A 24,806-nucleotide genomic window follows, 5' to 3' on the forward strand; every position below is an offset into this window, starting at 1 on the left:
ATTCAGTCTGGCTGGCTCGGATACCCCTCGTTATAAAAAATAAAATAATAATAATAGTAATAAATAAATAAATAAATAAATTAAGTAAATTAAATAATTAATTTCCAAGAATAGAAATCTTGTGATGTTTTGAAATTTGTAAGTAGCATTTAGGCTTTGTTTGGCAAGGTAGTGTGTCCACAAGTGCTATAGAAGTAGTTTCATAATAATCACTTTCTACAGCTTCTATCTACATTGGTGATCATATTAAAAGTTTTGGTACTTTTATCCATTAATTTAATATATTTGAAACATTCTAGAGAATGATTTTCAGGTTTTGTGTTTGGTGGGAAACTGAGTGACCAAACCATAATATCAAATTCTAACCAAAGAACAAAATCTATCGTTATAAGGCGGAATCCATACACATATAAAATGACTAATTCTAGCAATGATTCCACAATGGGAAGTAGAAACATCGGTTCCATAAAAATCAAGATTTCAACTCTGTACTCATCACCTTAATGAGGCTCGAGTATCGTTAACCACATTGGAAGTTTTTCAATTTTGACATACTATCCCGCTTTGATCAAATGCGAATGGATAAGGGACTCAAGGAATTGACGTAACACAAGTTATTAGGAAGTTGAACTTATTACGATAATTATTAATAAATATACAAATGTTGCAACATATTGCGTTTCTAACGAGTTTTGAAGGACTAGAAGCAGAACAAGAAGATGATTAAAGTTTAAAATTATCTACTAAGGTTTTCACTGCTAATCATCCATCCGTCTTGAACTTGAACTGAATACTGCAAATTCCAAAGAACATCTTCTATCGATGGGCGCTGACTATAATCTTCGGATAGACAATTGACCGCAATTTCAACAGTGGTTCTTAATGATTGGTAAGCAAACGTTCCATGAATGGAGGGATCAACTGCTGCACATAATTTTGATGGGGCATCGAGGGCGTCGGCTAAGCACTGCTCGAGCTGTGAACCAAAACAAGCACATTCATCGTAAATAACACAAAAAATGTATAAAATCACATATCTTACATCAAAGGGAAGAAAATATTTCTAGTATTAAGGGAAAATAATGTATATATACCTGAAGTCTTTGCAAATTCAATTCACTCTCGGATGTCATCGGTTTACCAATTATAACTTCGAGTAGAACGACACCTAATCGATATACATCTTCTTTTTCACCATTTTCACCACTGCACACGGATGTCGCATGAGACAGAAAGAAAAAAAAAAAACTATGAGCACCAAAACCATGATATTGACACTGCAGTTGTTCGTGTGAGATTAAAAACATAAACTCTTCATTTGAGATATTAAGAACCACTAATCGGCAAAATGGAACATTGAGGCCAATGGGCTGTACAAAGACCGTAGGTCTAACAGTTTGATAATCATCATTTGTTGAAAATCATAAAATGTAGAGACCATGTACCTGCTAAGACGATCGCGTGTTTCTACTCCATTGAACGGGCTTTCTGAACCTACCTAGAAGATTGAAAATGGAAATTAACTAAAAAAATTTTACTTTAAATTCAGACATGAAGAACTCGAAGATGTTTTAAATGAAAAAGCTGAAACTCGAGTTACCCAATTTAATTTAAACTCACTTTAGATGGTATGGGTAAATTATAGCTACAAACTTTTGCGGTGAGATTATCATCCAACAAAATGTTTTCTATCTTTATATCGCTCCCAAAGATGCTTGGTGCAATTCCTTTGTGCAAGAACTGGATTCCTTTTGTGACACCGATAGTCATCGATACCCTTTGTGGCCATTTCAACATATCTCGCTTTTTCCAATCTACAAAAGTAAAGATTGAAAATTACTTTATATTGTGGAATTAATGATTTAGAAACTCGTGGTTTCATTGTTCTCTTTACCACTAAGATGACTTCGTAGAGTCCCATTTGAAACATATTCGAATACAAGAACGATGGTGTTGGTCGCATTCGGGTGGTCCTCATGAGTAACGATGCAGTGTCCAAGAATGCTAACCAAATGCAGATACCTTAACTTTGATATCACTTCCATGTGCTGTAGTAAGCTCTGAGATGAATGTATTTGCTTTAGTTTCAAACATCTCACCATGGCCATGGAGCCGTCCCTAAGACGACCTTTGTAAAGCTGGAAATATCAAAAGCATTAGTTTAGAGTCGAGGAGAATCAGATTTTGAAGGACTTATCGACATGTCAATGTGGGGATTATTCAGTCGATATGTCATATTTGATATCTTAATATTTAAGAAAATATAGGAGTAATCCCAATAGGTGATAAACTAAGGGCAAAATCAATTAAGATGGTGTGGTCATGTTCAAGGAAGGCCGATTACAACTCCAGTAAGGGAAAAAACAATTGAGATGGTTTGGTCATGGATACAAATTAACACACACAAAATTAACAGAATAATTTCCATACCTGACCCTGAGATCCTTCTCCCATCAAATTAGATGGATCGAAATAATTTGTTGCCTTTTCGATCTCCTCCAATGTGAAAACATAATATGGTGGGAGCCCAATTGTTCCTAACCTCATTATCGGAGACACGTTCCCTATCAAAAGGAGAAATTTGGTTTACAAAGCAAATTACAACAAAGGATATAGAAATCTTTTTTTGCAACTTATCAATGATTCACTTCAAGTGAAGGATTGATTAGTCCTTTGCATCATAATAGAAATGAGAATTAAAAAAATTGAGATAATAAGGCTTACTTGCTTCGGTGAGTAGTCTAGGGGAGAGCCGAGTGAAAGCTTTTTGGCTCACGGATTTCTCAAATGTCTTCGTTTCTGCCTTATTTCGTCGCATCCTCGAAAAAATTGCAAAAATTAACAAGCCTGATGCCCCTACGACACCCACAGTAACCCCAGCAACAGCAAATATGATGGCTAAGATGTTGCTTGACCCATTCTTCTGCGCTTTCATTGCAGGCTTAACAGCGAATGCTTCTTCATGGCAGAAAGAATGTGGGTGTTGAGAATTTGAGTCCCCAACAGACAAACAATTCCATGAATAGAGCACAATTTGGTTCGAAGAATTAGATCCTTTGCAGAGAGAAAACTTGCCAATCAAAAGGTTGTGAGAAAGATCGACAAACCCAAGTCCATCACGGCACGATATATTCTTCGGAAGAGCTCCATTTAGCTTATTTCCAGCTAAGTTGAGGTAACGAATAGAGGGTAGAGAAAAGAGAGTAGATGGGATAGGTCCAACAAACCCATTTGAAGAGATGTCTAAGTGCTGCAAACGATCGAAGTTCTTGAGTTTCAAAGGAATTTCAGATCGAAATGTGTTGTTTCTCAGTATAACTCTTACAATCTTACTCCCTAGAGAGGGAAATTCGGGTCCGAGGAGATTGCTTCTCACATCAAATTCTTCTAGAACTGCTAAGCTTTCAAGATTTGGGACAGACCCATTGAACAAATTATCAGCCAAAACAAGACTCCGAAGGTTCGTTAATGAGGTAACGGCCGGAGGGATCTCTCCATAAATGAAATTTGAACTTATATTCAGCACTTCAAGCGTCCAAAACCGATTGATCTTTGTGGGTAATTGACCCCACAATCCCAATGACACGAGCGACAACACCTTCAAATTTGAAAGCTTTGTAAGAACGGTGAAGAACGTGTCGATCAAGAATTTCTCAGACAATGTTTGTGTAGAAATGGAGAAATTCCTTCGAGTTGGATTTGGGCTGAGAGAAGGGGAACTCTTGTTCCCAATGACAGTTAATTCGGTTACATGGTTACCCGAACAGACAATGATGAGTGATGGAGTTGAAGGGAGGTAACAGAAGTTAGTCCAATTAGTCCATCCATTGAAGACAGACGGGTACTCGAGAATCCGTTGGACTTGAAAGAGAATTCGGGTTTCAGATGGTGTTAATTGCCCGAACGACAACGAAAAAAACAGAACGAAAACAAGTATCGGATGAAAGAAACAGAACGAAGATCGAAACTTTTCCATTGTTTAAGATCACAGAACTCAAATACCTCAAAATTCAAATCTAGAATTACTAATTTCACAAGATAGAGGATTGAAACTGTTTATATTCACTGGATATAGAAGGGTTTTTTATGGAATAATTTCGACAAAAAGCACTTCAACTGCAATAACTGCCATTTATGGAGAATGGTTCATGAATCATGACTATGGCTATTGTCAGAAATGTATAAATATCTACTAAAAATGGAAACATTTAGAAGAATTGAATCTAAATGCTTGATAATTTACAGAAAGTTTGAAAAAAAATGTCTAAAAAAATTACTACTAAGGTGGAGCTTAGAAGAGCTGAAGTTTAAGCTGAATTTAAATATAATTATCAGAATTTTTTTTTTTTGCTGAAAATATGAGAATGTTTAAAGAGATCAAAAGTACCTAATAAAAGCAAATGAGTTTGTGAAAGAGATCCAAAGACACACAAGTTTGCAGAGAACTGAAATAAGTTGAGTACATGGAGGTATGTGAGGGAACATGGAGGAATCCTGATTTTGTGGAATCCAAGCTATTATAATAAGTTACTGTTGAGTTATCCAGACCGTTCATCTCTAAAGATAGTTACCGTTGAACATGGTTGACTAGCGGTATGCACGCTTTTGACCACATTAATAAGGTAAAACAAAACTGCGAGTGTCCCAACGAAACCACACGTGCCAAGTGAGTTAAATCACGGGAAGTTCATGTCTGACCAAAATACCCCTGATCAAATAAAAAAATACAAGTGGGGTATGTGTGCTTATTGTAATAGAGGGCTGCAACTTGAGCGGGCCTAACCCGAATCCGATGGGTTGAACCCGACCTTGTGTCAAGTTTCGATATAATTAGCTTGGGTTTGGGCAACAAAAATAAATGTCCTACTTGGATCGGGTTGGGTTCGGGCATGGGCATTGGGCAACCCAATTTACTATTTATACTTATATCAAAGGAAAATGTAGAAGTAACGTTGATGTAGACACTCGAATTTGAGCGGGCCCTCGACGCAAGATGCCCCGAAAACCGAAAAATTGGGATGAGCCCCAAAGTCCAAACCTACAAAACCCATTGCATTTTCCGTCAATAAATGTCTAAGGCTACTCATGTAGCCCATGGACCCAAAAACACGTCACCACTCTCATCCTTAAATCCAACCCAATATAAGTCCGAATCCACCTTTACTCTATACTACCCAACCCAACCTAAATCCATCACCCTAATCCGAATCAACTCAACCCAACACTATTCTATCCAAGCCCACACCCAAACCCAACCTAAGCAAAGCCCATCACATAAAACCCAAATTATTCTCCTAAACCCAATCCAACATAAACCCAATCCATCATAAACCCAATTCAATCTAAACCTAAGCCCAAACATAAAACCCAAACTACTTTCCTAAACCCAACCCAACCAAAGCCCAACTCACTACCCAAAACCCAATCCAAACCATCATCATCACATCAAACCAATCACCAAGAGATGACACATGTCATCATCTCCTCCCACCTCCTCATCTAATCAACTCAACCCATAACCCTACCCTAACCTAACCTATTCCCCATCCTCTCATCATCAACCACCAACATCATAACCCATACCCTACATACCCTAACCTATTCCCCATTCTCTAACACTATCAACCACCCACATCACAACCCATATCTATCCATCACTTTCCCTTAAAACACTCCCACAAAATCACCTCAACCCATACCTCCCATACTCTTCTCTCTAATCATCCAACCACCATCACCAATCAACTAATCTCTTCATCCCTACATTTGCCACATGTCATCATCCCTTCAATCATCTCAAAATTAAACCAATCACTACTCATCTCTCCAAATCAAACACCATACCTCTTCAACCATCTCAACACTCCTTCTCCAAACAACTCCCTTACACCACCATTCCTCCCATCAACCATCACTCATCTCACCCCACCAAACACTCTACCCAAATGGATTTGGATAAGATTCAAACCATTTTGATTAAAACACAACCCATTTCCCTCATTACAAAACTACCCTTATTTCTCCCTCAAATTTCATACCCTTCTTCTCTCAAACCCATGCCATTATCCACTATTCTCATCCTTCACCCTATTATACCCTTAAAATACCTCCCAACCTCTATAAAAACCCCTCCATTCTCCTCTTACAACAACTAATGAAATTTTGATAAAAAATCCTCCAAAAACTACAATTCTCTACTCTACTCTACTCTACTCTCAACACCTCACTCTCAACTCAATCTTCTACAACCTCAAGCAAGTCCAAGTCAACTCAAAAGAAGAACATCAAGAAAAGCTTTGAAGATCAACTCAAGGACAAGGTGGGTTCAACAAAAGGAACACCCCCTCTACATCCCCTCTTCTACTCTCCCTTTTCCCACACATTTGCACACACCACCATGGGTTAAATCACCAAAGGGCCCCTTCTACATAAGGGTGCCCTTAATGATTGAATCCAACATTGAAAGTCCCTCATATTTGAGGGCACACATCGATTTTCTTTCTTTTTCATTTTCATTTTCTTTTTATTTCCAAAAAAAAAATCGAATCCGAGGTTACCACATTACGTGGATGGAGTAGGGTGCCTAACACCTTCCCTACTCCATAAATGGACCCCCTTACCTTGAATCGAGGTTGGACCACGCGCATTATCCGACGAGAGTCATCAAACATACAAATGCATGATTTTTCAAAAAATGTGACATCGGGTGACCATTCACACCCTTTTACCAATTTGAATGGTGGCGACTCCAAAACACCCCAAAGTGGAGGGATGTTTTCGAAAATATTGAAAATCCCGTGTCCATAGTTGAAATTGACATCATTTCAAACATTGCTAACGTGGATGTGTTTATAGAATCATAGATGCTTTTCATCGAGATATGAGTGAGAAGTATTTATGGTTCTGTGCACACCAATGTCCCAAACGATGTCAATTTCAATGTTACTCTAGTATGACTCTATATCAAAATTAATGTGTGATTATTTTCATAAAATAAAATATTTGCTTTGTTATAAAATGCTTTAGTTTATGTATTTTATATATTGACATACAATGTAAATATTTGTTTTGTTGGAAATTAAGACTAACAATAAATGAATTAAGATGGTAACTTTAGTTAGTCATCATTTCATTTTTGATCTTTTTTAAATTTGATTATAATTTTATATATGTAAATTTTGAAACTCAATTTTAGAATAAATAATTGTAAATTTTTAGTTATTTTATATACCACTTATGTTTCCATAATGGGGAATAAAGTAATCAGACCAACTCAAACAACCCAACCAACTTGGGTTTGGATTTAGCATTTCAAGCCTGAGGTAGGGTTGGGCATGGGTATGGGTTGATGTCTGTCAAATTTGGATTGGGCCTGGTTGGGGATCCAATTTAAGGAACTAGAACCAAATTTTATCGGTTTCGGTTAGTTATGATTCTTAAACTAATTGAATCAGAACCGGAACTGTAAAAAAATTTCTCTTTCTTCTTATCTGTTCTAATTCTCAATTAATTTGTTCTAAGATACTTGAATATAATAATTCCAGTTAAAAGGGATCTAAAACCAGTGTCTTCGATTTCGGTTGAATGGGTACCCACTCCGTAATGTCATTGGATGGAAGGGTAGGGCTGTGTCATGGATCAAAGAAATAAACCCGAACTTTGAACCGTTTCAAATTCTATATCTCCAATTCTGGATCAAGGCTTTAGGTTTTGGATGAAGACCCAAACCCATATGATAACTCATCAAATTTTTTTTGGATCACCAAAGTCTTGATTTGACATTTCCGGGGAAAAAATTATGTCAAAGAATAAATCTGAAGTGACTTCAAGAGTGGACCTCATATCGCACACCTTGAGATGAAAGTGTATGAGAGCCATAGTTGCTTTCCTCAAGATACGAATGAAAACACGTCTATGGTTCCTATCCACTTTCACGTCAAGGTGTGCGCGATGTGAACTCCAATCTTAAGATCACTCCAACACGACTCTATGTCAAATTATAAATTTTGTATGGATATATGATTTTTATACTTATGAGAAACCCTTTCCTTACTAATATAGTGAGGAAAAATATAACAAATTTCGAGACTTATTTTTAAGAATCTTGAGTTCTTTTTGACGGTAGATGAGGCTTAGTAAGACTTTTTTCCTCCCATTGTTAGTAAGGCTAGTCGGACTCGTATTCATATTTATTAAACCATATATCATATACGCTATTCCATCCAAATATTGAGATCAGATAAGGATACAATATGGGTTGTAGATCCACCTTGATCCGATCCATTGGCAACACAAGTTATCGAATATCGTGTTTCTTGAATCAGAATGAAAATGAATGGTATCGACATCAGGAAGACAGTCTTCCAGGGCTGACAGTAATACTATACTGCCCTTTAAGCAAAATAGATACTTTTAAGTGCCCAACTTGGATTACTGTCAAAAAGCTTTTGATTCTAATATTTTAATGATGTATTAGAGCTACCTAATCTTGTTTCTTCTCACATTTTATCTGAAGTTCTATATAAGCTTTTTTGTATGCCAGTTCTATATGTTATTCCACATCTATCTATCTACACCATCTATGAAGACAAATGGTGTAAGAATTGAGAAGATTAGAGAGTAGGTGGTAATCTATGATTCAACTGACGTATTGGCAGTAATAATGTTTGTCTTGGGAAGAGTCCGATACATGAAAAATGAGAAGAAATTGCTAGTTTTTGACTCCCAAGAGGTTAGTTTAGCTGTAAAACTACCGACAAGGGTTTGCTCCCGGTCATGTGTGTGAAATTGGGTGACCTTCTCATTAACTCTATTGCATGTTGGACAACTTTTGTTGGATTGGGACTTATGACTTTAGGGACCAATCCCATCCCAAAAGAGTCCCACTTTGAAGTGGGCAGCCCACTTTAAAATTTCAATAGAACCCTCTTTGCAACATGACACTTGGATTTTTATATTTATTTTACGTCCCTATTTTTTATTAATATTTCGGATACCTCCTTGGATATGCCACGTGATTGTTAAGTAATTGTCTTTTATTCTACTTTTGGGAATTATATTACTCTTGTTATATTAGGATTGGATTTTCTTATAGAAGTAGTTTTCTAGTTATGCTAGGATCGTGGTAACCAGCCACTATCCCATTGGATTTAGAGCTCTACTCCACTTTTAATTGGAATCCTAGTAGATCTTTAGTCTTCCCCTTATGTATTTGGGTATAGGGTTGTATTCGTATTAAGTCAATTCTTCTAGGGTTTGAAATAAAAAGGGAGAGGGGTGTATAAGGGTTTCAGGACTTGGGATTAAAATCTTGAGTGGAGCTGATCAGATTCATTTTGGGACTAAAAAAAATCTCTTTAAATATACTCAAGGTAAGTTTGACTCGAATTTTGTTGACTCAATTAAAAACTTACTTAGACATAAAAAAAAAAAAAAAACAATGAGTTAAGCAAGTCAACAAGTTAACTTGCTTGAATCTAGTTTATGTAGAACAAGTTAAGTTGGTATCATAAACAATTTGAAGTCATTAAAGAAGGGATCTAATATTTTTTTTTCAAAATGGCACAAAAACATGCAGAAATGAAGGATAGTTGACAATATGAGGGCCACATGCTTCGGAATCTAGGCCATTAAGGGCCCAACGCTAACCTAATGGTTAAGTTACATGCAAGCATTGGTCCCATTTAAGGGAGGGGTTGGGTTTGGGCTAGATAAGTTGTCAGACCCAAGTACCCAATACAAACCCAAGCCCAGTCCCAAATCTAATCCACTATGGGCCAGACCCGAAGGATCAAATTTATTGCAAGCATTTATCCAAAGAAGATGCATTTGATGTGCCACTTAGAAGTGGGCTACTAGTTCTCTGAAAAAAAAAAGTCCTCGACACAATGGGAAAATTGGTAGGGTGGAAAAACTCATTTTTGGTGTTTGTTGGTTACATTTGGAAAAGATACCAGAAAAAAAAAAGTCAGAACAGAGAGAATGAGAAACACATGAAAATGTGATTTTCCATGAAAAATGTATTTCCCACCTATTTTTCTTACGCAAACAAACACACCCTAAACAAACATCAATCTATTTCATGTTAATCTTTCTCCTACTCAACTAATTCATCAAAATCTACCTTAATAATCATCAAAGCCTTATCTCAAAAATGAAAAAAAGAAAAAAAGAAAAGAAGAAAGAGAGTCTAAATTACCATATTTTCTTTGTCTTCTTGCTTTGTCTCCTCGAGGAGCGGAGGCTCAACTCAAACTAGAAGAAGATAATAAACTAAGAGATTTGCACACCAAAGTTCAAAACTTAAAAGAAAGAAAAGATATTTGAAGATTCTTATTTACCCTTTTCAGCAGTAAATTTCTTTCCCTCATTCCTGTCCTTCGCTTTTGAATTGGCCGACTTATTGTTCAATGATCCCTTGTTCTTGCTTGCAGGAATTTTTTTTCTGATTATTATCCTTCTTAGTTGAGTCTGTAGCAGAAGAAGGGGCTACAAGTTTGATTGAAAAATCGTAAACATCTCTCATTCACTTGGAGACTCATGAACAACTAAACATTATGTATAAAACTACAGACATATGCACCTATGTGCATGTAAAATGGATAGTTGCATACATCTTTACTATTATAATGAGAGAAGGCGGAGTAGAAGTGGTTCGACACCAAATTTTGGATCTCACAAATGCCCCAATCTTTACATTTAAACTTGAAATAATGAAGGTCATTTTGATAAAAAATCAAGAAGATTGCAGCATGCAGCACACGACCTTAGAATCATATTGATTAATTTTCAAAATTACAAACATATCCTTTTTTTTATTATGTAATCTTCGTAACCACCCGTTCATTAATATTTTAAATTACAAGGAAGCCATTCAGATATATGTGCATTGGCACATATAAATATATCATTTTCTTCCAATTCTCCCATTGAAGCAATAACTAGCTGAATACACATGAACATGTACTTGCATTCATATTTACACATGGAAATAAGTTCATATAGGAAGGAAGCCATCGGATTGAGTACTTCACATCCGGATTCTAAAGCAAGTTTGAAGAAGCCAAGTGAAATCAAGTGCTTAACAGAAGATTCGGAGAGCTTAATCTGCGACAGCCATTATGATGCTGAAGACAGAACACTGAACTTCCGTTGGTTCATCAATTTGGAAGCATCAGAAATGGGTGTTCTACTCCTCCCTTGAACATTATTCGACCTTTTTGTTTTAATCTCGGATATTGGAGTTATCATGCTGGTTGGCCTTGGAGGAAGTGGGCTTATAGCAGATTTGGCAGGAATAGAGAGAGCCTTCTTGGTGGTGGCTTGGTGGACTTTTCCTTGCCAGAGAGATCAAGAACGCTCAGACTCTTACTTACATTTGATGCAGACCTTTCCCTAAAAAAAAAAAACATCCGACAGAAATCTGTTAAAACAACATATGCAAAAGAGAGCGAGAATAGAAAAGAAAATGAAAAAAAAAAAAGATGTAATCACACACAGAAACACAAATATATTTTACGTGATTCCCTCAAGATTGAGGCACGCCCACGGATCACATTGATTCCACTATGAAAAGAAAACTTGAAGTTACGAATTACACCCTATCACCAAAAAAGAAAAATAAATATACCCTTAAAAAACATGACTAAGGTTTTACATAATATCAGTGAAATCATGAAAATACCATTGGAAAATTTTCTTTCGGTGCTCCGCCCCTGACTCCCCTAACTGCGAGGCGAGCACTGTGTTAAATGATGAACATTACTCCTTGCTAACCAGTACCATCGGGCTCCACAAACCATAAAAAAATCAATAATCTAGCGTGCTTAAAAAAAAGAAGAATGGTAAGAATTACACGGTCGGTATCTAATGTGTCAGGTGTGAAGAATATGGTATTAATAATCAGAACTTCAAAAATTGCACCCAAATGGTAAGAACACAAGTCTAGTTAGCATCGAAATGTTTAAATGTGAGAGATAAACAAATGAGGGTGATATGTTTCTGCTTGTTTTATACTCAAAATTCTGGACATTTTCAATTTAGCAATTCAACTATTTATTCTTCATTGTGAGCACTAATCAGTAGAATGGATTGCGTTTGCCTTGAAATCCTCAAGTATGTTAATTGTTAAAAGAGGTTAGAAAATGGTATTTTGTGTATTTTTAATAGTATTATAAGAAAAATACTTTCCTTATTAAGTAAGGAAACAAGTTCTTGAATAATGCTGCAGTGACCTCATATCTCACTTTTTGATTTTTTTTTGAAGTTGGGGGTGGGGGTGTTTGAGTTTTTTTCATGTGGTGTTGGATTGCCAATGACTTGGATCGGGTCTAGTCAAAACCTATCGCCCGAAGAATTGGTTACCCTACAATGGATTTGGTCAACTTATTGATTAGCTTTAGTCAACCCTACAATGGATCTGGTCAATTATATTGATCGGGTCCAGGCAAGGTCCAACAGGTGTTGGTTAGGTCCTGGTCTGAGAGCCCTATTATGGCTTGGCCCCATGGGTTTGAGCTAGATAGGGTCCGATAAATCTGGTCTGGTCTGATCCTCACCAATGCTGGCCGATGTCTATTTGGATGGCCGAAAATCTTCCTACAAATTATTAAAATTTGAACAAGTTTTATTTTTCATGGGTTTTGATTGAGAATACAACTCGATCCTTGGCTATAGTACAAGTTTGTTAGGATTTTAATCCAAAAATAGTTTAAGAATAAAAAGATGTATAGAGTTCTATAATTAATTGAAACATGTTAATAGTAGGGCCGGCAACAAGTCAGGTGTGGTCGGGTAAGACTTCTACCGATTCCATACCCAAATTTAGTCACACATACCCATACCTGATTTCTCACCTGAATTTGAGGGTAATATTCAAATTTTTACCCAAAGTTTAGGTGGATAACCACACTCGATTTCTTATCCGGATCTTGGGTCAGTCAAAATTTTACTCACTCTCACCTTTTTTTTTTTTCTTTTACTTTAATAATTTTTTTATTTTATATATATAAAATAAAAAATTCTACATTATCATGTAATTAAATAGATATAGCATATTTTCAAGTTCACCTCGTCGATTGTCTCTGTGAATGGAGAGACTCTAAGCCAAGTCTTTAACTATATTTTTCTCTTTGAGATGGGAAAGATTAGAGAGTAAAGAAGAAAATCTTAATTATTTAGATAATTTTATGTATAGATTATGAAATGACAATTGCCCTTGGATAATCGGGTAGGATATAGCATATATTCATATCCGACCCTACAATTTTTTTGGGTAAATGGATTTCTGGTAGAAAAACATTGCCCATATCCAATTTATGTGAGTTGGATGAGTCAGGTAAGCGGGTATTATCCGACCCATTGCCAACCTAATTAATTAATAGATTATCATCCAGCGAAAATAGATGTACATACCTCTTTATCGTAAAATTAAATCCTCAAGCTGGTTGGAGGGAATCCTTTCTGGAACTTGACACCCAATCTGCAAAAACACAACCAAAGAAAGAGAGAGAGAGAGAGAGATGTACTCGATCATTCCACATGTTTAAAAAGAACTTTTGAGGTTCTTTCCCATCATGAAAACTAGAGTTTGGGTAATCGATGTAAGAAACCACAATCCATAATAACAATTGGAATCTCTATAATAAGATTATAAAAAAAGAAATTCCAATTATTGTTCAAGTCATGAACAAAGTTTGTCTTAGTTTTTCCCTCAATTAAATAGAGCATTCAATGAAGGATTTGTAAACATACTTGAGTGGTTGAAATCCATTATAAAAAAAAAAGGTGAGAGAAACTACAAAAAGAAACTACATACTTGAGTGGTCTAAAATTTGCCCATTTAACTTTATTTTGCATCCATTATTTTGACATAAAAAACTACAAAAAGCCTAGTTCATAGCAAGTAATTCCCGCGACAAGAAATGCATGGTTGGCCGAGATTTTGGATTAGCATTTATGCAAGCGAGAGCCAACATCTGTATAGAAGCAATTTTGACTTCCATCTGTCCATCGGTAGGAGGTGAGAGGCGCGGATCTAATACTTCCTTTAGCATTATTGTTGGATCACTTGAAGCCCATATAAGTGATATAAGTTCCCCCGGATGCTTCCCCATGATTATTTCGATCACTAATACACCAAAGCTATAAACGTCACATTTTTCATTCACAACCATTGTGTTAGCAAGCTCTGCAAAAACAATAAACACGAATTTTTATAGAAATGATGAAGCTAAAATAAAGAAGGATGTTTGATGAAAATAAATGGGTTTGACGAGCTTTGTAAAAGTAATAGAATAGTATGAATAAAACAACTACAAAAGTGATTATGAAAAACATCAGTGATTTGATTGTAAAATATACTATATAATAAAATCACTTATATATGGTTTTTTTTTATTCTTTTTTATCGTGGGTATCCCCATCCTTTGGGTAAGACTAATCCCAATAAAATATGTTTTGATAATAATTGTTTGGTACTGTATCTACTTGATCCAAGATCAAATGATGGACACGCATTCGAAATTCAAAAATAAAAATAAAAATGTAAAAGTAAATTTAAATAACTGCTCTTGAGTAGGTATCTTGTTTGGTAAAAAAAATTCATTACTAAATAGCGGAATCTCCTATATCATAAATATTTCAAAAGTAGGACATGATAATTTTGACCTCTCATTAGGCAGATCCCACCCACCCAACTATATTTATAAATGCGAACAAACCCCCCCCCCCCCCCCATTATTGTGCCTAATCCCACCCACCCAACTATATTTATAAATGCGAACAAACCACGCCCCCCCCGCCCATTATAAATAATGGGAGAATATATTTAAAAATCAATATCCAAAGTTTATCTTTCCATTTTCATTATACCTAATAATTCTAACAATTCTAAAAATTAAAAAATAAAATTACAAATGAGGGAGTTTGTAATAAATAAATAAAACTTACCTGGAGCGACATAGCCATACGTGCCCGCAACTGTAGTCCATAACGATGAATCAGGCTTTAAAAGCCTTGCGGTGCCAAAATCAGAGACAAAAGCCTCAAATTTTGAATCCAATAAAATATTTTTGCTTGATATGTCTCGATGAATGATAGGCGGCGTGCAATCATGATGCATGTAAGATAAAGCATAGGCAACACCTTTGATAATATTCACTCTCTTAATCCAATCTAATTCCATTGCTCTTCCCTGACTACTGAGAATTTTATCTAGGCTTCCCCTCTCCATATATTCGTAAACCAAAAACGTGTGGCGTTTGTGAGAACAGAATCCATAAAGTTTCACAATGTTTCGATGTCGAATTTCTGTTAAAACTCGTATTTCATTCATAAAACTTTTCATATGTTCTAGCTTCTCCTCGTCTTTCTGCGAACCAAGCTCCTTTATAGCTAAAATATGATCGGGTAGCTCTGCCTTGTAAACTCGTCCAGATCCTCCGACCCCAATGCAATATTTGTTGTCAAAATCTTCTGTGGCTTTGATGATGTCTTCGTATACAATCCTTCCATCATAATTCCATATCGAAAATATATCACCACTTCTTGATTCAGATTCAGTTTTCTCTACCCTTCTCAAATTTACTTGTCGGCGACAAAGATAGAAAATACCAATAAGAACGAGAACTAGAGTGCCTAGGATTGAACCAATGATTTCGACTACAAATTTGTGCTCACTTTTTTTAGCACCCATATTTCTAGATCGATTGCAAGGTGGCAAAGAGCCAAATTCACTGCATAAACATTTATTATTATTGAATGCCTCTGGTGGAGCATGTCGAAAAGCTTGGTTATCAGGCAGTGGACCCTCTAACACATTATTCGACAAATCGATGATTGACAAGCTGAACATATTTCTGAAGGACTGAGGAATGGAACCATTGAGCTTATTATAGGAGAGATTCAAGCTTATTAACCTATTTAGATTTCCAAGTTGTGGTGATATCTCCCCATTGAGTGAATTTCGGCTAAGGTCTAATAAGTCTTGTAAGAATATCAAATTACCAATCTGATATGGGATGGGGCCCGTGAAATTGTTTTTGCTCAAACTCAAATATTGTAATTTTGAGCAATTTCCTAATTGCTCCGGAATCTGTCCGCCTAGCTTGTTCATCGAGAGGTCGAGAAACTCTAAATTGGATAGTCTTCCAATTTGAAGTGGTATCTGGCCCGAAAGTTCGTTATCGTTCAGCATTAAATTGAACAAAAAAGACAACCTACTCAATTCCTCCGGTATCTCCCCTACAAGTTCATTCGAAGAAAGGTCGAGATATCTTAATTGAGTTAACTTGCCTAATTCATTTGGTATCCTACCACTTATCCTATTGCCACAAATTACTAGCTTTGTCAAATTCTGGCAGTCCCCCCAATTTGGAGGGAGCATACCAGAAAATCTATTGTAACTCAAATCAATATAAATTAGATTTGGATACAATCCAAGGTCTAATGATAAATTTCCTTCGAGCTGGTTCCTTTCAAGTCGGAGTCGTAATAAGCTTGTGCAATTTCTCAAGCTTTTTGGGATGGGACCTATGAAGTGGTTGTTGCCTGCAGTAAAAGTTTGTAATAGTCCACCTTTACACACTTGGTGTGGTAAGTAGCCTGAGAAGTTATTAGCACACAAATGGAGTACAGATAAAGATGAAAGATTTCCAATTTCTTGAGGTACTGAACCAGATAATTGATTTTCGAAAACACGTAAATCAACTAGATTCGTCAAAGAAGCAATGTTAGGAGGTATTGGTCCTGAGAGAGAATTGTGAGAAATTGATAAACAAGAAAGTTTACTCAAATTACCAAAAGATGGAGGGATGGGACCAGATAATTGGTTTACTGAAAGTACAAGATCGACTAAGTTCGCTAAGAGACCGATGTTAGGAGGAATTAATCCAGATAGAGAATTTTGATCGAGGTTTAGAATTGAGAGCTTGGTCAAGTTAGCAAAAGATGGAGGTATGGGACTAGATAATTGATTTTCAGAGAGGTCTAGCTGAACTAAGTTCCTCAATGCACCGAAGTTAGGCGGGATTGGTCCAGAGAGAGAATTTTTAGTAAGATATAATATGGTAAGCTTGCTAAAATTACCAAAAGACGGAGGGATGGGACCAGATAATCGATTTTCGCAAAGATCAAGATGAGTGAGTTTGGAAAGTGAACCAATGTGTTTGGGAATGGTACCCGTGAGTTCGTTCGAACTTAGATTAAGCCGGACAAGGTTTGGCAACGAAGAGAAATCTAAGTCATCGAGCTTACCTTGTAAGCCCGTCTTCTGAAGGTTTATATCTGTTACGCTTCCGGCTTTGTTGCAAGCTATTCCAAACCACTTGCATGGACTTGACGTAGTATTAGTAATCACCGTGTTAAGATTCTTCGTGGTCGTCCATGAACTCAAAACAACTCGACTTTGGAGACTGGCTTTCCATTTAAGGAGAGCCTCAGATTCTGATTCAAAATTTGCTTCTGTTTTGCAAGAAACCAATAGGAACCATAAAACTAAAAGCACAAGGGAGAAATATCTCTGAATATAGGCCATGGTTGTGGGTCGTGGGTTGTGGGTTGTGATTCTTAAGTGCTATAGCCTATGGCCTTATATATAGTTTGTAAGATTTTAAGTGCTTGTGTGTCATACCTATACTAAAGGAGGTGTAACCATATAAACCATACATTTAAGAGTCCTGATAATATGACTCGTCAGGTGGCATACTCAATCGACCCCCGACATGGGTAAGTTCGGGAATCATAGATCTATACGCCTCGGGATACACATCTCCCTTGGGATACACTTTTTATGGGAAGTGAAATTGTGTATCTCGAGGCATACATATCTACGGTTCCCAAACTTGTCATGTCAAGGAGTTGATTGAATATGCTACCTGGCAAGTTATCACAAGTCTATATTTAAAGGATACATCAAGTTTTGAAGCTAGTTGCCTCAAATCCATTCGAGTCAAATTGACTTGGCCGAGTTTTAAAACCATGATTGAATTGGAAGATTTTAATTCTGATGTTATTTACACCACATTCCACGCGTATTACAAAGACAACGTCGTCTGCATCACAACAGTTCTCCAACTTCATTTTCTGGCAAATAAGTGGTGAAATGGAGGGAGAGAAAAATATTGATATTTAGAGGTGGAAAACAAATATTAATACCCTATACTCAAGGGCATAGCCAAGATTTTCCTGTAGTGGGGGCAAACTATGATTAGTTGTATGATGAAGATGATTGATTTTAGGGAGAAATTAAGAGGTTTTTAAGTTAGTAGTTGAAGAAAATGATATTTAAGTCATTTCTAATAAATATTTGAGAAGCCCTGGTCAATAGGTAATGTCAACAACAAAAATTAAAGAGGTGAGAGAGTGGGGACAAATGGGCATGTAATTAGATGAAAATATAGGGGTGTCTCAAAGTTCTATGGGGTCAAAAATTGGAGGGAGATGAGGGTGTGAGGGCAAATGGGGAGAGAGGTGAGGGAATGTGAATAAATGGGTCATGTAATTAGTTGAAAATATATGGGTTTCTCAAAGTTCTGTGGGGGCAATTGCCCCAACCAGCTCCGCCCCTGCCTATACTACCCCCATGGACTGCCACATGGAACATTCTTTCATGAGAACTTACCCTTAAATATTTGGCTTGTTTTTTTGTCAAAAAATGAACCTGAACCATAACTTCAAGGGCCATAGTTTCTTATTTATAATTTCTACTATTAATCTTTGCATTTGTCCTAAGAAAATGCTACCCTTATCAGTTAAAACTTACAAATCCAAGTATTTCACTACTTAAGTTTCTCAGGACATTCATGGTTTCAAAACTCGTTCGAACCAAGACGTATTGCCAAGTCGTCTTGGTATTGCCCAACAATGAGACCGATGAACAAGTAAATGTATGGGACGAGATTTAAAACGCAATGTTCATTTTTCTCATTGTTGAACATGATGTCTCAAATGTATCGAAAAACTCATCCGAGATGATTCGGTCTCGTTTACAGAAGAGATGAGACGTCAAAACGAGTTTTAAAACCATGAGGACATTAGACACTATTATTCTTCAGAGAGAGAGAGTGAGATACATGGACTTATAGGTTTGAGTTATAAGAGTTATAAGAGTAGAATACTAGTATTCTCATTAGAACAAATAAAAAGATTAAGGAGGATATAGAGTTTGTAAAAAAAGACAATTTTGGTGTTTATTTTACAAAAAAAAAACTCAATTGCCCTTCAGTAACTCTATCAGATTAAACATATATATTCTTGCAACCAAACGTCTCCCTAGGAAGACTTTTAGCATCACCTTCAAGCACGTAACCTGATTCGAATTGTTTGCTCCTGTGTTTGATTTTATTAATAAATCCAACTAAAAGGTGCATTTGATCCCTATACACAAAAAGTTCTATAGTAATTTTGGTGGTGTGGGATCATGACAGAATATAAAGTCATTCAATTGCATCTTGTATTTTCTTTGATGGATCAAAACAGTGCTTCACCATTGGAAACTTTGGGTCAAGCTAATTTGGCCCATTAGATGAACGTGGAAGTTTCATTGTACTCTAATGGGCCCAACTATAATAATTCTAAATTAGCCCATCATGTCGTAGAATCCAAATGTTTTCACTTTTTTCCAATCCATCGATGGGAACAAGATATAAAATTAAAACTTTTGAGTGACCAACCTGCTTCAAATTTTTTAAGAAACCTCATCTTAACATGCCGTGTGACCCTCACGTTTTGATGAAGATTTGAGATAATGCTATATTTTCAAACTCATGTCTTGCTCCTTCGTCTTGGTCTTCTCTTATGGACCCATGAAAAATAACCTACAAAATTTGTTGATTTTTCTTCCTAAACTCTAACATCTTTAACCTCTTTTTTTATATATATTACCGGGTATCCCAATAGACAATGGACCAGCCTTGTATCTGGGCTTTGCCTAGTCCATAGACCATGGTCTTGTCCATGGACTGAGGCATGTGCAACGCCTGCACATCACACGCACCAGGTAAGTGAGGGTACTCCTTCATGGGTGGCGCTTGAGGAATTAATGCTCATGCTAGGTATCGAATTCATGACCTACGGGCATCAACCACTTATTAGTACAAAATTGTCATTGATCCAACCACTCAGGTAAATAATTCATGATGTTAAAAATGCATTTTATAACAATAAATAACAACAATGATAAGGGTATTTATTGTTCATATCCTGATTATAGTTTTTCTTAGTTTTTTTTTTTTTTTTTCATTTGTTAAATAAGACTAAATAAAGGATCTACTAAGGCACTAAAGCACACAAGAGAACGCACTTGAGAGTTGGGAATGGAACTTGTATTGCTCACAAGTCTTGGATGTCTACAAATGTACAAGGCTCCACGCAGCAGCGAGGGACAACCCGCCCATACAGCCAGCGGGGAGGATGGCACTACTGGCAAAGACCGTCTGGCGAAAACGCCGCAGGCGCGAAGTGTGGTAGGCCTGCGCCGGGGGAGCATAGCATAGGGAGGAAAGGGAGCCCGGACGGTGGAAGAGCCAGGGGAGGCCGGGTCATTTGACGGAAATGGAAGGCTTTTTCCGAGCGGCTCATGAATTCTTGGAAAAAGAGGGAGCGAGCCAATGGATCAATGAATAGATAGAGTCAACGGTACGACAGACAGCGCTGCCTACACGCGAATTAGCTTCCGAGGTCGAGCAGTCTCAATGGATCAAAATTCTCTGAACCTTTGTTATTTTAGTATTTTAGTTAGGTTCAAGTTTGATGGGAATAATATTCTATGACTAACAACTCATTTATTTTCAAATCGGTCCAATTACCATCTATTTTTTTTACTAATCCTTTTTATTGGGATGCGTGAGAAGTCAAATGTTTTGGCAATTCCTCATGAGAGAATGAATCAAGAGAATTTTGAATCAGAGCTCTAGGTTTTTGTTCATCCCTTGTCATAATAATTTCTCGGCGTTTGCATCGGTAACTTGGTATATCCACTATGTGACCATTAACTAAAATATGTATGTGGTTGACTAATTGTCAAGCTCTCAATCTCTATCTTGACTAGTATTCGTATCCTCTACCTTTCCTTGAGGATGGCGCTTCCTATTCATATATATATTTCCTCTTCTTGGTGTTGATGTCGTTAATTAGAATTCTAGGACGGAGAAACATGAGTTGGTTTATCTAGCCCAATAATGGAAACCATTAATGTGGGGGCACTACGTGGCTTAAAAGGCTCTATTTTAGAGATAGGGTTGTGTTGCTGAATATTTGTTGAAATCTTTTCCATTATATATTTTGCTCATTCAACTCTGTTTCACGATCCATTATTTGACTTATTCAATTGGACAAAGAAACTACAAAAGAACTTGGTTCATAGTAAGTAATTTTTGTGATACGGAACGCAAGGTTGATTGAGATTGTGGATTAGCATTTATGCAAGCGAGAGCCAATATCAATATAGAAGCAATTTTGTCTTCAATATGTTAATCGGTACGAGGTGAGAGGCGTGGATCTAATACTTCCTTTAACATTATTGTTGGATCAATTGTAAACCATAAAGACGATATAAGATAGTGTGAAAATACGAAATAGCAAAGATAATAAAAATGATATAAAACATAAGGATTTACTTGGTTCGGCAGTGTGACTACATCCTTGGATCAGATCAAGAACTCACTATTTTCTCTTAAGTTTTATAGTTTTAGAGATCTCTATTTACAAATTGGGACTTACTGAAATATGTAAATCTCCCCAAATTAGAAACCTACAAAAATAGAAAATTCTTAAGAAAATATTACACTATTTCCCTTAAGAAAATTATTAATAAATAATTGTCGATCACGTGTTCATGTTGGTTTTGCTACTGAACTTGACTTACATGGAGCATATTTTTATTATGGGCCTGTTATTGAAGCCCATGATCAAAATTTCTGTTTTTTATAATTGGGTATCCTGTAAAACACAGATCGGGCTCATATGTCTGAGGACTAGTCCTATAGCACGTGCAAGGCCCACACATTACACACACCATGTAAGTGAGGGTGTGCCCTCACGGGTGGCTCCTAAGGAATTAATCTTCATGTTGGGTATTGAACTCACGACTTACAGGCATTAACCACTTATCGGCCCAGAATTGCCATTGAGCCAAACCCTCAAGGTTCTCTTACCTCTTTAGCTTAAATTTTCAACTTTTCAATTTCTGATGATTTATAACATTGAATGACAAATGGAGAGTGACATGCGTTTGCAGATTTAGATGTAACTTTCAATCTATTTTAAAATTTTGTGCAACAAATGGGGACACAAAGAATGACATACTAATTATTTTGGAGATTTAGGGGTAATGTTGATCTAATTGCCTATTTTGCTACTATAATATATGCATTTTGAGTGGTTTGAGGAGATCTATCCTACCTTTTTTTTTTTTGTTGTCAATTTCTATTTTTTGAGTTTAGGATTTTTTTTTTCGGTTGTTGCAATTACCATCCAACCTGGCACATGTACAAAAGTTTAACCACATTTTTTGCGGAAAGGCATATAGAGATTCGAAGTCATGACCTAGGGAGCAAATCCAGTCAGTCTTGCCATCTCAACGGGATTTAGGATTTTATATGGCCTAATCATATCTGTAAGCAAAATAATTGAAATTATTTATAATGTTTTGTAATGTTTAGATTGTCATTTGAGCCAAACCTTTGTAATTGTTTGAAGAGTTTCTTTTAATTTTTTAATTGGAGTGTAAAAATAATTTGAGAAGTTGGGGTGTAATAAGTAAAAGTTGAATGCCAATAACAACTCTCTTTTCTTCATAAATCATTTGACCAATCTATGTTTCATTAGTCACACTATTTATTTTCCCATCTTTGATTATTCGAGGATATATTTAAAATTTCATTCGAGATGACTTTTCATTCACACAATTCCTTAGATAAGATTTAGAGAGTAAATTAAATCAATTATGATGGCATAAATCATTGTTTATTTGATTTTCTATGTAAAATTAAGTCAAACCCTTTCCTTACTAACATAGTAAGATTTTAAGCCTTACTAAGAGTTATTTAGTTCAAATGGATTACCCAACAATCCAAAAACTTATATCCAAAAAAATAAAATAAAATAATTCAAAAAATAATTTCTTTTGAGCTTGATACAAGATTTTGAAAATGGGCAGCTACCGAGCTTCCACATAACTCCCAAACTTAAAATTGGAATTTAATGATGAAAAATAACATTTTTTGAATTTTTTTTTTTTTTTAAAGTCCATAGAATTTTGTGCTCTAAAATCATTACTAACTTAGTAAGGCTAGTTGGACTCCAAAATTAATGATAAAATATCTTCTCTAGTCCTATCTAATTTTGTACATGCCATCTGATTTGTCTCTCTATGATTAATTATCTCTTTTTCGAAGTTCTCAATCTATAACTTTTGTTACCTCTAGGGTTAGTAATGGATCAGATCGGACTTGAAATCCGATTCACTTTGATCAGATAAGTTTGGATACGGATCAATGAGATTTCAATAAGAATCAACCTTGTCCCGATCCGATAAGGACCCAATTCAATATGTTCGAAATTGTAAAAATTATATTATATAATATTATTTAAAGAAGGGACGTTAACATTCTCCAACACATTTTTTTTAATAATAAATATTATATTTTTTAGATAATAAATACTTGTGTTTTACACAATAAATACTAAGGGTGTTTATTATTTAGATTTAATGTTTTATTTGTAATAAATGTGACAATTAATGCAAACAAATATTTATTATATAAAAAACAAATACATATTTCTATATTTTTCAATAAAAGACAAAATGGATAGAAGTATTATTAGGAAAAAAATGTGATGGTTAACGATCATCTTAAGATCTTAGACGTTAGCATTCCCCTTATTTAAATATTGTACAACAAATTAGGTTTGGTCTAATCTAGATCCAATTCCATTGTTATTGAATTAGGTTTGGATCTTAATATTGAGATCTAATAAAAGTCAAACTATTAAGAGCCTGATCCGAAACTTATTGAATCTGTATCTAATTTGATCAAATAAAAATTCATTATATCTCAATTTTTTATTTTTATTTTTTCATTTTGTTTTGTTCTCATAACTTGAGACCTCAATCATCCAACTGAGATTGTCAAAAGATTTGTGCATTTTATCAAACAAGTTGTCTTCATGTTCAGCCTTCAAATATCTTCCAAACCAACTAAAACTTGGCCCTCCATTTGTATTTCTTAAATCAAAATCTTTGAAAAGAAGAAGGAGAAGATTTGATCATCTCTAAGTGGTTCAATTCCCAGCTTTTCATCTTTAAATATTTGTTACTAAATCACACTTTATTAGCCATGTTGACTTCAGTCCAATCCATCAAACTAAGCCCATCTCATTTTTAAGTCCTAAATAGAATGAATAAAAAAAAAAAAAAACAAGTGTGAAAAGTTTTCTCCACTATTGCTTATGGATATCACGAGTAAATTCAAAGCCCATTTGTTAAAGATGGGCCCAATCTCCGTGTTATGATCCAAAAGAAGCCACATATGTCTCTAGCCTAAGTGGTTGGGCCCAACTTGATCAATCTTCATATTTTAGCCTTTGAATCTTCCATAATAAAGCTCACCTTGACCTACAGAGGCCCATTTTCTTTTGAAGTCTATTAAAAGTCATTGCCAATGATGGAGCCTATGAAAGAGCTGACATTGAGTTTATTTATTGGTCCATTAGAGACCATTTGATTATCAAATTATATCCAGATTCATGTCTATCATGCTTTAGTCTTGCCTAAATTGATCATGGCCTTTAGTTCTATTTTATTATGG

At 35.7% G+C, this 24,806-nt stretch overlaps 2 protein-coding genes across 15 annotated transcripts; both read right to left on the reverse strand.

Moving 5' to 3' along the window:
* Positions 1 to 322: 322 nt before the first annotated feature.
* On the reverse strand, positions 323 to 4,443 carry LOC147394969 (Leucine-rich repeat protein kinase family protein). Its single transcript, XM_086453656.1, has 7 exons — positions 2,725 to 4,443; positions 2,431 to 2,564; positions 1,895 to 2,138; positions 1,621 to 1,814; positions 1,446 to 1,498; positions 1,095 to 1,206; positions 323 to 976 (listed from the first exon to the last, which is right to left on the reverse strand). The coding sequence occupies exons 1-7, from the start codon at positions 3,974 to 3,976 to the stop codon at positions 737 to 739; spliced, it is 2,229 nt and encodes a 742-aa protein (XP_086309782.1). The 5' UTR covers positions 3,977 to 4,443; the 3' UTR covers positions 323 to 736.
* A 6,309-nt stretch (positions 4,444 to 10,752) lies between these two features.
* Positions 10,753 to 17,570, reverse strand: LOC147394970 (uncharacterized). Of its 14 annotated transcripts, none has more exons than XM_086453699.1 (6): positions 14,950 to 17,570; positions 13,817 to 14,188; positions 13,414 to 13,480; positions 11,684 to 11,727; positions 11,519 to 11,600; positions 10,753 to 11,394 (listed from the first exon to the last, which is right to left on the reverse strand). In XM_086453699.1, the coding sequence occupies exons 1-2, from the start codon at positions 17,531 to 17,533 to the stop codon at positions 13,890 to 13,892; spliced, it is 2,883 nt and encodes a 960-aa protein (XP_086309825.1). In that variant the 5' UTR covers positions 17,534 to 17,570; the 3' UTR covers positions 10,753 to 11,394; positions 11,519 to 11,600; positions 11,684 to 11,727; positions 13,414 to 13,480; positions 13,817 to 13,889. The 14 variants fall into 14 exon arrangements, with proteins under 14 accessions (XP_086309825.1, XP_086309827.1, XP_086309822.1 ...); XM_086453701.1 differs by having other exon boundaries at positions 11,684 to 11,741; XM_086453696.1 differs by having other exon boundaries at positions 11,684 to 11,788.
* Between the last annotated feature and the right edge of the window lie 7,236 nt (positions 17,571 to 24,806).

The sequence above is a fragment of the Akebia trifoliata genome, chromosome 9 (assembly GCF_017979445.1).
Source record: "Akebia trifoliata isolate Shusen 1 chromosome 9, ASM1797944v1, whole genome shotgun sequence".
Taxonomy (NCBI): Eukaryota; Viridiplantae; Streptophyta; class Magnoliopsida; order Ranunculales; family Lardizabalaceae; genus Akebia; species Akebia trifoliata.